A 12559-nucleotide genomic window follows, 5' to 3' on the forward strand; every position below is an offset into this window, starting at 1 on the left:
CAATTTGAAGGTTCAAAATCCTAGCACGCTGTGGACTGTTTCTGGGGAGAAGCAATAATTTACATTTGAAAAGTTTGAGTGAAGCTAGCTCTTATACTAGTACTTCTGACACTTGAGCACGGAGGATTCGTTAAAGCACAGATTGCTGGGCCCCATCACCCAGAGTTTCTGGTTCCGAAGGTCAGAGGCATGGGGAAGCGTGCGTAGAACTGGGAAAGTCTGACAAATATAGTACCAAACTTACCACACCAACTCTCTCAGTTTAACTGGTCCGCTAGGCGCGCAAAGAACTACAAGTCCCGGCGTGCCCCGCGCGCAGCGGGCGGAAAGTCGGGCACTTCCGCTCCACGCAGCGCCTCTGCCCCCGCGTCTCGACGTGTCACCGGCGGCGCCGCGGCTGTGGCCAAAGAAGGACCTAACTGGGGGAATTCGTGGCGGCGGGCGGCGGCGGCGACCCCGGCCTGGATCTGCCCCGGCGCGGAAGTGTCCCGGGTTCCGTGGGGAACAGGGGAGGGAGGCGGTGTCTCGGCCCGCGCGGGGCACGATGTTGAACATGTGGAAGGTGCGGGAGCTGGTGGACAAAGCGTGAGTATCAGGGGGTCAGTTGTGGCCGAGGCCCACGCAGGGGAGGGGAAGAAGGGGGAAGGGGAGCTGGCCCCGCGCCCAGGGCCGCCCGCGTCACGCCCCCCCCGGCTCGGCCAGCCCCATCATGGCGGCGGCCGGCTCTCTCCCCGACCCGGAGCTCGTCCAGCCCGGCGAGGCTGAGAAGGGACCCTTCCTCGTTTCAGAACATCCTGTTAGTCCCTTCCTCTCCTAAACAGGCCTTTCTCACCTTGCCCCTCTCTCCATTCCTTTAGGCATAGACCCTTTGGTCAGGGGAGGGGGCGGGGTTGTCTAGAGCTGGGTCACTGCCCTGGCCGAAGGACTCTCTTGGCCCCAGGCTGTAGGCTTTGCTTCCAGGGTAGCTGCGAACACTTGGGGATGAGGGACGCAGTGCACTGACCCTCTGTGTTCCCGAGGGTGTGGTGCGGAGACCTTAGGCCTGGTCGGGTTGTGTACTTTATTTTATGGGTTTCTTTTAATTCCTAATGAACCTGAAGTGTTGGAGTGGGTGGTAGGTGTAACAAGTGGCCATTGTGGTCAGACTGAAGTTACTCAAGAGGGGATTCATCCTTTGCTTTCCTAACACTAGTGAAAGTAGATCACCACGTAATTTACTGTGATTCTTCTTTTCCTCTGTTTCCTTTTCCACCACACTTCATTTTGGGAGGGCCAGTTGTTCCATTTGGTTTAATTAACAAGTCATTAAGAAATTTCCCCTAAAGAAGGAGACAACCCAGGTTTATATCCTGTTGATCTGCTCTTAACTTCACTGACAGGTAAAATGACTAATAACATAGATGATTTCCTTTAAGACTTAAGTGATAACTTTAGTGTTTCACACACTAAGAAAACCTTAATACTTAACGGACATAACAATGGTTAAGTAAGTTCTTCTAGGCCAGCAGGAAATAAAGTTTAAGAATTTAATCAGTCTTACTCCTTTTGGGTTCTAGTGATTAGGCAATATGTGTGGTGAACAAAAACGTTTGTGACAACAACCCAACCTAAAATCAGGAAGTGTAGATGGCAAACTATGAGTCTTTCTTGACGCAAAAAAAAAAAAAAACAAAAAACAAAAAACAAAAAAAAACCACCACACACACAATTTATAGTGGCTTGGATAATGCATCAGATAGAACTTAGAGTTTGACCATATTTTCAAATTTTCTGTGCTACCAAGGCAGTAGAGTGTCTAAAAAACATAGGTTTCAGAACCTGCAGAGCTGGGTTCAAGCTGTTTAACCTTGGCAAGTTACTTAATCTTTTAAGTGCCCTAGTTTTCTTAGTGCAGTGTGAAAATAATAATAGATACCTACCTTACAGTGTTGTAAGGATTAAGGGCTAAAGGCTTTACATATGAAGCCCTTGACACAATATGTTTAGATCAGTATACTTTTGATAACTAGCAGGTGTTCTGCATTGAGAGGGAGATAAACATTAAAAGAGAAGCACCATGTTTGAAAAGTGATTTGCTTTAACAGTTTTCCTTTATCAACTATTCATTTGATGATTAAGCCCTCAGACATTTATTTTGGGCTTATTTTGCTATTTATAGGGCCTTTGCTTTCTAAAGATAAAATCATCGTTCTTTTCCAGATCCAGGTTCATTAGTTGTTTTTTATTTTTTTTATTTTTTTTTCATGGGTACCATGCATGCCCTACTGGATCATTGGTTGTTTTTGTTAATATATGATACAAAGACTTAGATACCAGCTTAAATAGTTTTTAAAAGTCTAAAAGTCTCTACAAAACTATTTCTAAGTTAGAGAAAACCACTAAGAAACATCTTGTTATCTTAGAGGACTAAGTTTGTGATACAAATTTGCAGCGGCTATATACATTTTTCAGGAGATGGAAATCAAGACAATGTTCCTGCTCTTGTACAGTTCATATTGTTTGCCTTTATCACCTGTTTCTAATCATCAAGTGTTCAGGGTAAATTTGCCACGGAAGTAGTTATCAAGTCATAATGGAACAACTGTTGTTGAAAAAGAACTTCTGTCTTCCTTTTTACTACCCACTTTAGAATGCAGACTTTAACCAAGTTATTCAAGAACATATAAGAATGTTGCCACCAAGGACTTTTTAAAGCTTTTGTGGGTGTCTGACATATGATGTTAAGATGTGAGGTTATTTTACTGATGAATACTCAGGATTTAATTTTCATCTTTCACTGGCAGGAGAGAAGAAATTCTTCCCTCAAAATATAAGAACCAGTACCTGTGTCACTGTGTTCAGTTAGACTCTTCACCTTAAAATGCCATAATGGAGGAAAAACAGATCCATAGAATGGACACCTTGATTATTGGGATAAAGTATTGAGGGAACTTGAAGAAATGACAAAGTGATTAAGGATTCCTCAGAGAATTTGGATTAAGTGCACTAGTTAGGGGTTTTGGAGACCTGGGTTCAGATTCTGATACTGCCTTTTAAGCTAGCCATATGTCTAATTTTAGAGAGAATCATATAAATGTCCAGATTATAGATTACTTATCTGTAAAATGGGCTGGGGTAGAGAAAGACTGTTTCCAACTTCACTGGCTCTTTGGAGACATGAATTTCCATCAGCGGGAAAGAAACGGAACCAGTATTTCATAATAGCAGATAAATTTTGGAATGACATTATCCTTCAGAGACAGTTTCGGCTGAAAAGGGAATTTTTTTTAAGTGGTAATCAATAAATGTTATATTTAAATGCTTTATGCAGTAAATAAGTGCAACCCATAACTTAGGAGAGCTAGGACTTTATTTAGCATATATCCCTACCCAGTGAGGTTTACTTCAGAAAGAAAAATGTACTTTTCAGAATGTGTTCCCTGGAGCTACAGTTAGATTAAGTATGGTGGCAATTCTGAAGTATAATGATGTATTTCAAATATTGGTTTTTGAGAATTTAAAGACCTGGAGATATTTTCCACAATTGTTGCACCTCCTGGTAGTATTAAATGGCTTGTTTTGCAGAACACTGAGGAAAAGCAGATAAAGTCAGAGGCCAGCCAGAGCTTAGAGGACCAGTTTCCTCCCACTTGTGCTCAAGTTGCATAAAAGACAGCAGTGGCAGGAAAGGATAAGTGGCACCACTCTTACAAACTAGGACTAGCTTGACCACTATTGTGTGACCTGTCTTCTTGTAATAAAATTGGATACTTTTATATTTTGTCATTCCATACATGGTATAAATTGAAAGCTGCTGCAGTTCTGGTCTTTTTTTCCTCCAAATTTTGGAAATGTAGTGAATGGGACGTGATAGTAGTAGATCGCAACTGCTGCTTATTATTCAAGCCCAGCTAATCCTCCTCTTTGATCTCAGGGAGCAATATTAATGGTAAATCTGTTTCATTAGTGGTCCTTACTCTTTTTATGATAGTGATTCACATAGTGCTGGCTAACTCCTATAGAAAGGTAACTGCTATAGATAGTCCATTTTAGGTTATTTTCTTAAGCATAGCTTGCATTTTCCCCCATAAGTTAATTTTTGTTGGTGTTATGTGCATTTTTAGCTCATGTAATAGAGCTACAGAAACTACTGTTCTAGTCTTGACCCCAGAGGGAGAACTTTTGGCTTTTATAGAAAATAGTTCATTCTGTTATTTCAACAGATAATACATTTATTATTTTTTTGGCGTAGTACTGTATGTTCTGAATTTGAAAAGTATAATACCTGCCTTCAAGAAACTTGACATTACAAATATGCTACAATTTGAACTTATCATCAGTTTTGCCTTTTAGTCCGCAGATGGTTTCCCCCTTATTTTCTCTATCTTACCAATAAATCTCTGTTCCGTGTGCTTCTTAGAATTTGAAAGCAAACATAATTGTCAGCTTTTTAGTCTTCCCATATCAACTTTTTGGGAACCAATTACAGATAATTGTTATTGCTGAAATAATTAATTATCCTCCTTCTCTTCTAGTAAGTGGTTATAAGAAGATATTAAGAATTTAATTCCAAAGAAAGTTTAATTTATCTTCTGCCAGCATTTCTGTAGTTTAAATTAGCCTGTTTAGTACTAGTGTCAGAATGCGTTTAAAAAATCACTTAGTTGCCTCTTACGTTTTTCTGAGCCCTGGTGTTAGTTTACAAGTAGTTTTTCATCTGTTTACTGATATATCCACTAAAAGTACTTGGCTTTTTTAAAATTTTAAATACCCCTTACTAGTACTCCTAGTTTTTACAGTATGTTTCCACAGTTGAAACTTTCTCTATGCTCTTGTATTATTTTCTTACTTATTTCTAATGTTTACTTAATATTTCTTTTAAGAAGAAAGAGTATAGGCAGCTTAAATAACATCTTAATCTTAAAGAAATTTTACTGTTTTATCTTTCATATTAAGATATATCTAGCTATTAAAAAGTACATTTTTATTAGTATTTGTAGTAGCTCTTATATACAATGAGTTAACTCCTTTTAGCCTCAGCTGACATTACTTAATATTCTGGGACAACATATTTAACTGTTTATTCTTTTATCCTTTTTTAAGGTGTCAATTCATAAGCTTTCCTTGTTTAGTCTACTTATATGTGTTTGTCCATCCATCTGTTTTTATAGTAATTTGCTAGCAAAACACATTATCCTCCTATACCAGGTGATATTTAATGGATCTGTGAAGCAGTTTGGTTTAGAGATCAGAACTGGATTAAAATCTTGGGTCCACTACTAAGAAGCAGTGGTCTTGGGGATTGGAACAATATCTCTACATTTTTCTACCTAGGAAGTGGAGATGATATTTATTTTACAGGGTTCTTGTGAGGGTTAAATTCATGTGAAACACCTAGCATATTATCTGACATAAAATAAACTCTTTGAAATGCCTATTGTTATTATGTAATCTTTAATACAGAAAATAATTCATAACAGAAAAAATCAAAAGAATATAGTGTTTAAAAGAATAAAGGAAATATTGTCAGACTACATTATTTACAAGTATGTAAGAACTGTGTCTTAATCCATGAATCATTATTTTCAGTGGGCACTCTTTCATAAAGCTCTTCATCTGAATGGACAGCTTAACCTACATAAAGGAAAACTCATATAAGTATCTGTACTACATGTGCCATGTGTTGTTTTCACCAAGTTATAAATGCTTTTATTTTAATATTGTGAAGCATATTACAGAAGTAATTCTTTAAAAAGACATGTTGGGGAAGAGAGTCTTTGGGAAAACATATTGTAATTTCCATCTCTAGTTTTTCTTCAGTTTGTTTTGTATTTTCTCAAGGTTTTAAAGATAGGGCTAATGTAAACTTTCCTCCTAAAATGTAAAATGATTTATTTTTTTAAGGCAAATTGAAGTTGATGGTTTATTCTTAAAGAAACTGAACAGTATCAAGAAAAAGAATCCTCTAAAATATATCAAATTTGTGATCTCTGACAATAGATGAGCAATATATACAAGGAAAGCACATTGCAGAAGGGGCTTTCCAATTATTCAACCCATTCTCCCAACTTAGCAAGAAATTTTTTTGGCTTACCAGAGCTCTTTAGCCTGAAAATTAAATACAGGTAAAAGAACATAATGTATTCCCATATTGAACCAATTTATAGCTATTTATGACTCATGGATAGATTTAGCTAATGAACTATTAGATATGAGTAATTTTGTTAATGTGCAACAATAGGCATGATTTGTACTTAAGGAAAGTACAGTTTGCCATTTAGAATGTCTTTTGACGTGAATTTTGTTTAGTTTCTAAATTCTTAGAATAGGTTCTACATAATTCAAATGTAAATAATTTTAACTTCCACATAAATTCACCACTATGTGATAAATGTGTATGTATGCTTTTGAAATGTTTCACTCAAAAATTCTCATCTAGGGGCGCCAGGGTGGCTTATTCCGGTTATGTGTCTGCCTTCAGCTCAGGTCATGATTCCAGAGTCCTGGGATCAAGCTTCATTGGCCTCCCTGCTCAGTGGGGAGTCTGCTTCTCCCTCTCCCTCTCCCTCTGCCCTCCCCTGGCTCATGCGTGTGCACTCTCTCTCTCTCTCTCAAATGAATAAAAATCTTTAAAAAAATTCTCATCTAGATAGCATTAAATTTTTTAAATAGAAAAAATACATGCATTGAAAATTCAATTTCTTCTTTCTCTTGCCATTTGTTTTTATGTATTTTTAGCAAATCATTGGAGAACAGTGCAAATAAATATGCTGACGGTTTTTTTCTATTGACTTTTCTCATATTCATTCTTCATCTTAAGGTTGTATGATTAAAACTTTTTATTTGTAATTAAACCACAATGGTTAAATAATACTTTAGTTTAATGTGTTTGGCTTATTTTTATACATTTGGTATTGAATGGGCTTTTGAAGTGTGGCTCACTTCTCATGAAGCCAAATAAAAATTTTAACCCTGTACCCTGCTTTCCACATAGCCCTAGTGATTCTTTAAAAATACTAAATCAGGGCACCTGCGTGGCTCAGTTGGTTAAGCGACTGCCTTCGGCTCAGGTCATGATCCCGGAGTCCCGGGATCAAGTCCTGGGATCGAGTCGCACATCAGGCTCCCTGCTCAGCGAGGAGCCTGCTTCTCCCTCTGACCCTCCCCCCCCTCGTGTACTCTCTCTCTCTCATTCTCACTCTCTCAAATAAATAAATCTTTAATTAAAAAATAAAATAAATAAATAAAAATACTAAATCAGATCTGCCTCAGAGCTCTCTTCAGTCACTTATCTCACTGGCTCCCAGCCTGTACTTGATCTGCCCCCTATGACCTCATCTTCCACCACTGTTTCTCCCTATGTAAAATAGCATGCATTCACCTACCTCTTTTCCCCTCTCCTTCCTTTATTTACATGTATTCTTCTGCTACCTCTGGGATTAAACTCCTTAAAGGGAGGGACTTTGTTTTTTTTTACTGCTGTATTATTAACTCTTAGAACAGTGTATGACATAGAGTAGGTGCTCAACAAATATTTTTGAATATATTAAATTGAATAAGCCAGTAAATATTACCGAGGAAATCTAAGTCCAGGTATTTTTCTTTATTTTATTTTTAATTTTTTATTGTTATGTTAATCACCATACATTACATCATTAGTTCTTGATGTAGTGTTCCATGATTCATTGTTTGTGCATAACACCCAGTGCTCCACACAGACTGTGCCCTCTTTAATACCCATCACCAGGCTAACACATCCCCCCACCCTCCTCGCCTCTAGAACCCTCAGTTTGTTTTTCAGAGTCCATCGTCTCTCATGGTTCGTCTCCCCCTCCCACTTACTCCCCTTCATTCTTCCCCTCCTGCTATCTTCTTCTTTTTCTTTTTTCTTAACATATGTTGCATTATTTGTTTCAGAAGTACAGATCTGTGATTCAACAGTCTTGCACAATTCACAGCGCTTACCGTAGCACATACCCTCCCCAATGTCTATCACCCAGCCACCCCATCCCTCCCACCCCCCACCACTCCAGCAACCCTCAGTTTGTTTCCTGAGATTAAGAATTCCTCATATCAGTGAGGTCATATGATACATGTCTTTCTCTGATTGACTAAGTCCAGGTATTTTTAATAAAAGCTGATAGTTATTTAACATTTGCCATATGCCAAGAACAATTGTAACAACATTATTATCATCTTCAATTTATTGCTGAGGAAATGGGCCACAGAGAAGTCCAGGCACTTGCCCAAAGAAACACATCTAGAAAATAGAGTCTAGATTTAAATCTAGATGTCTGCTTTCAGGACATATATTTAACAGTTTTTGCTAACTTTTACAAGACATTATTTTTAAAAAATGCTTTATTTTACTATAATAAGGGTGAGTTACCAGTGTATACCTTAATACTAATTAAAAATTACTTTGAAAGAAATTTATAATTCTTAAGTTTCTGAACCAAATTCAGTGAGTTTTTTCCCCTGTATGTACCTGTCATAAAAAAAAACTTTCTGGACTCTTGCAGTCCTTTGAATAATGTCTGTAAGTTGGATGCCCCTCAGCAGAAGGGAAGCAAACAGATGTTAGTGTAGGTACAAAAAATCTTAGCTATTGTAGTGAAGGTACTCACTACTTAATCCTAGAAAGTGTTAACATTTATGAACTATATTATGTGCTTCAGAATTAGTAGTCTTCTAACCAGCTTCCACAACTTTAATAAGTTTCACATAATCCTTTGATCTTTAGATTGTGATCTTTGCTGTGTTTGTAGTACTATGTTACATTAATCTGTGATTTATGCCCACCTTTCCCAATTTTTCTTCAGTTTGAGCATTTAGGAATATATTCCATAGTCCATTATATACTTATCCAAGTACTATGTTTTTGGCATAGGTTGTATTTAAATGTTATGCAGTAACTAAAAATACATTACTGATACCCTTATTAATCTTGACCGTCCTTTATAAAGGTCCTTCACTGAGTGCTCATTAAATATCTGCCATGAGCCCTGTGGAGTACTGTATAAGATGAGAGAGAGACCTTATGGTTCCAGTGGCAGCATATGATCTGTCAAGCAGATGTACATGAAAAGCATATGAAAAAGAAATAGAGAATAATACAAGATGGTATGATATCTGAATTTGGGGTACAGGATGTATAAATACTGTTGAAATTTAGAGAATAAAAAGAACAAGATAGCAAAAGCTTCATGAAAGAGGTACATCCTGAGATACTTTTTTTTTTTTTAAGTATATTTGCCTGAAAGGAAGATGAGGCTGAATAAGGTATCAAACATGAAGTGCAAAATCTGAAACTGGTCAAATAACAATGTAGTCTCGCTGATAAGAACCTGCTCCCAAATGGCTCCAAGCATAGGATGACATCAGTGAATACTGTCTGAGAAGATGTTCCATTGCAAAAGGAAGTGTCCTTCTTACTCCAATCAAATAGTACAAATTAAATAACTTGAAGTATAGATATTTGGGTTTTTTTTATAGCTTTGAGGGGAAATAATTATAGGGTTTTGAAAATTTTGGTGGTGGGGTTCTGGAAGTAATTTCTTATATGTCAGAAAAGTTGAGTCTAGTTTTTAGGATTTGGAAATACATTTTTATAAATCTAAGTTTAATCAATCAAGGGTGAAAAAAACTTTAAACAAAATATCAAATATTTGACTTCATATAGAGATAGTTTTACAAACTTATCACTATTGAAGTAGGTGCAGAATTTCTCATTTTAGCTTTGCTGATAGGATTTTTAGTTACATACTTTGGTTAGTGTTTGATATTTAGCAATGTTTCTGAACTTAGAAAGGAAAAGAATCAGTCTTTTAATCACCCTGTACAATATCAAGCATTTGTGTCTGTAAAGATGTAATTTTCACATGTCCCAGTGCAGAATTTTTCATCAGTTTATTATTCTCTTAGAATAGTATGAAACTATTTTTCTAAGGTTAACTAATTTCAGAACTTCCTTTTAGATTTTTTTCCTGAAGGAGTCAGGTAATACATTTAATAAAATTACCTTAATAGGGTATTTTAAATAGGGTCACATATTTAAAAAGGTACTGGTCATGAGTATGCTCAAGCTGAGCAAATTTCTTTGGATTTCAATTTTATTTTTAAATGAGGGGTGGTAGGGCACCTGAGAACGCCTCTCCTTTGAGCTCCACGCTCAGTGGGGAGTCTGCTTGAGATTCTCTCTTTCCCTCTCTCAAATAAATAAATAAAATCTTTAAATGGGAGGTGGAAGTGGTAATTAGAAAGGAGACTTGATAAATTAAGATTTTATCCACTTTTGCTGTATAAAATGGGATAAAGTCTACCTTCCAGGACTGTTAGGAGAATTAAATGAGTTAATATATTATGGAAATGTTAATCACCATGTCCTCAATAAATTCTTCTTCATTGCTTTTGTTTATTTAGTTTCATCATCAGTTTTGTCATTAGTTTTGTCTTTTGTTTATTTAGTTTCGTCATTGTTACTGTAAAAAGCAGTAACCCAAAATTAAAAGATAGAGATGAACAAAGACTTTTATTCCTTAGATTAGTTCTAATTAATAGAAATTTAAAAGTTGGCAGAAATTTTTAAATAAACTTTTAAACCCCCTTAACGGTAGAATTTTTAGTATTAAAATTATTTTAGTGGCTATCCATACGTGTACAAACTAGAATTGGGATCTGTAGTACAAATAAAATTAACACTATACTTATTTTTTTAATACCATGGATATTTGATCTGTTTGTCAAACCAGTTTAACATATGATACCCCCTGACAAGAAAAACATCACACTGGGGGTGCCTGGGTGGCTCAGTCGTTAAGCGTCTGCCTTTGGCTCAGGTCATGATCCCAGGGTCCTGGGATCGAGCCCCGCATCAGGCTCCCTGTTCCACGGGGAGCCTGCTTCTCTCTCTCCCACTCCCCCTGCTTGTGTTCCCTCTCTCACTGTGTCTCTCTCTGTCAAATAAATAAAAATCTTTTAAAAAGAAAAACATCACACTGTCCTTTCTTTATGAAACAAAAATTTGATTTACTAACCTGTGCAAGAAGCCTTAAACAACTGCCATCAGTAGCAAAAGATTGTCTAAAGCTGCTTTAAGTACAGAGTAGGAGTGGTTTTGTTGTTGAGTAGGAATAATATTCCATACTTTAAAAAAAAAAAAACAGGACTTTGAGTGCTTAGGCTTTTAAAATTTATTACCTTGGGAGCTTAGGCTTTTAAAATTTATTAGAAATTGCACTTGAAGAACTTGTACTTGAATTGATGATGTGTACCACAGGATATACAGTTGAATTTGTAATGACTGGTATTTCTAAAACAACTTTCAAATAAATATTTTATGCTAAATACTTTACGAAAAGTTTTTCTAGCAAGTGGGAATGGATGTCCTAGTTATTTAGAGTCATAAATAGTCTATCACTATTGTATCTAAATATAACATTTTGCTAGCTTTTATTGTCATTAAATATGGTAATAGGTTACTGTGTTACATGGAAACTTTGGAACTAGAACAGTCCAAAGAGCTTCATTGAGGGCGTTTTTGGCCTATTTATTAGTTGAGTAAAATGTTTAACCATTAGGATTTTTCACTCGTATAAGTACTTAAGACTGCTTGACAGGCTAACATGGTTTGGAAAAGGAGATGTGGTGTTTGGTGTACCAAAAGGATAAAAAATGCATACTTTATGTTACTTATTTTTCCTTACTATAATATAAAATGATGACATTAATTATAAAAATAAGGTTAGACTGTTTCATTATGTGTTTTAACTCTGATAAACTTTAACTTTATACATTCTGTATCTGAAAGCATAATGTTCACTTTGCATCTAAACTCTTCAGTGCTTTAATGGAAGAATGATTGCATTTGAAAAAGCTAGTCATTGCCTGGGTCAAGACTGAAATAGATGTTCTTCGAATTGTAGAATCAAGAAAATGATAGCTCAAAATGAAAAGGTAATAAACCCAACCATTTTCATGAAGCTTAACTTTGTTCCAAGTTATGTATGTTACCTAGAGAGATAAATTAAAAATATATATATATTGAGGTAAGAATCACATAACATTAACCATTTTAAAGTGCTGAATTCAGTGGCATTTAATACATTCACAATATTGTGCAGTTAGGCAAATTTTTAAATAACTTCTTATTCTGAAATTAAAATTCCAAGAATAGTAAGGGAAACACCTGTATATCCTTTATCCTGATTCACCAATTTTTAAGATTTTGCCATATTTGCTACATTCTCTCTTTTCTTCCTCTTCCACTTTGTCTACATACACATACACTCTCACACACTTTTCTGGTATGTTTAAAAGTAGGTTACATACCACCTTTGCCTCAAAACTTCAGTGTGCATTTCCTAAGAACAGAGATTATTTTCCTACATGACCATAGTATGGGTATCAGATTCAGGAAATTTAACATTGAAACAATAATTTTATCTCTCTGTAGTCCGTATTCCAGTTGTGTTAATCATCTCATTCCAGTGCAGGCTTATGTCCAGGATCATGTATTTAATTGTAATGACTCTTTGGTCTCCTTTAATGAAGTGTTCCTTAACCTTTCTTTGTCTTCAAT

General features: G+C 36.2%; 1 protein-coding gene across 6 annotated transcripts in view; it reads left to right on the top strand.

The window, feature by feature from the left end:
* The first annotated feature begins 356 nt into the window (after positions 1–356).
* CLINT1 (clathrin interactor 1) overlaps positions 357–12559 on the top strand; it is a 58874-nt gene continuing 46671 nt past the window's right edge. For all 6 annotated transcript variants that reach the window (XM_028106569.2, XM_028106571.2, XM_028106572.2 and 3 more), the window contains exon 1: positions 357–585. In XM_028106569.2, coding sequence (XP_027962370.1) covers positions 545–585 — 41 coding nt within the window. In that variant the 5' untranslated portion in view covers positions 357–544. The remainder of the gene's footprint in view (positions 586–12559) is intronic.

Source organism: Eumetopias jubatus, unplaced genomic scaffold (assembly GCF_037043125.1).
Source record: "Eumetopias jubatus isolate StellerSeaLion01/CBP00866 unplaced genomic scaffold, mEumJub1_p1.0 scaffold_5, whole genome shotgun sequence".
In the NCBI taxonomy this organism is placed as follows: domain Eukaryota; kingdom Metazoa; phylum Chordata; class Mammalia; order Carnivora; family Otariidae; genus Eumetopias; species Eumetopias jubatus.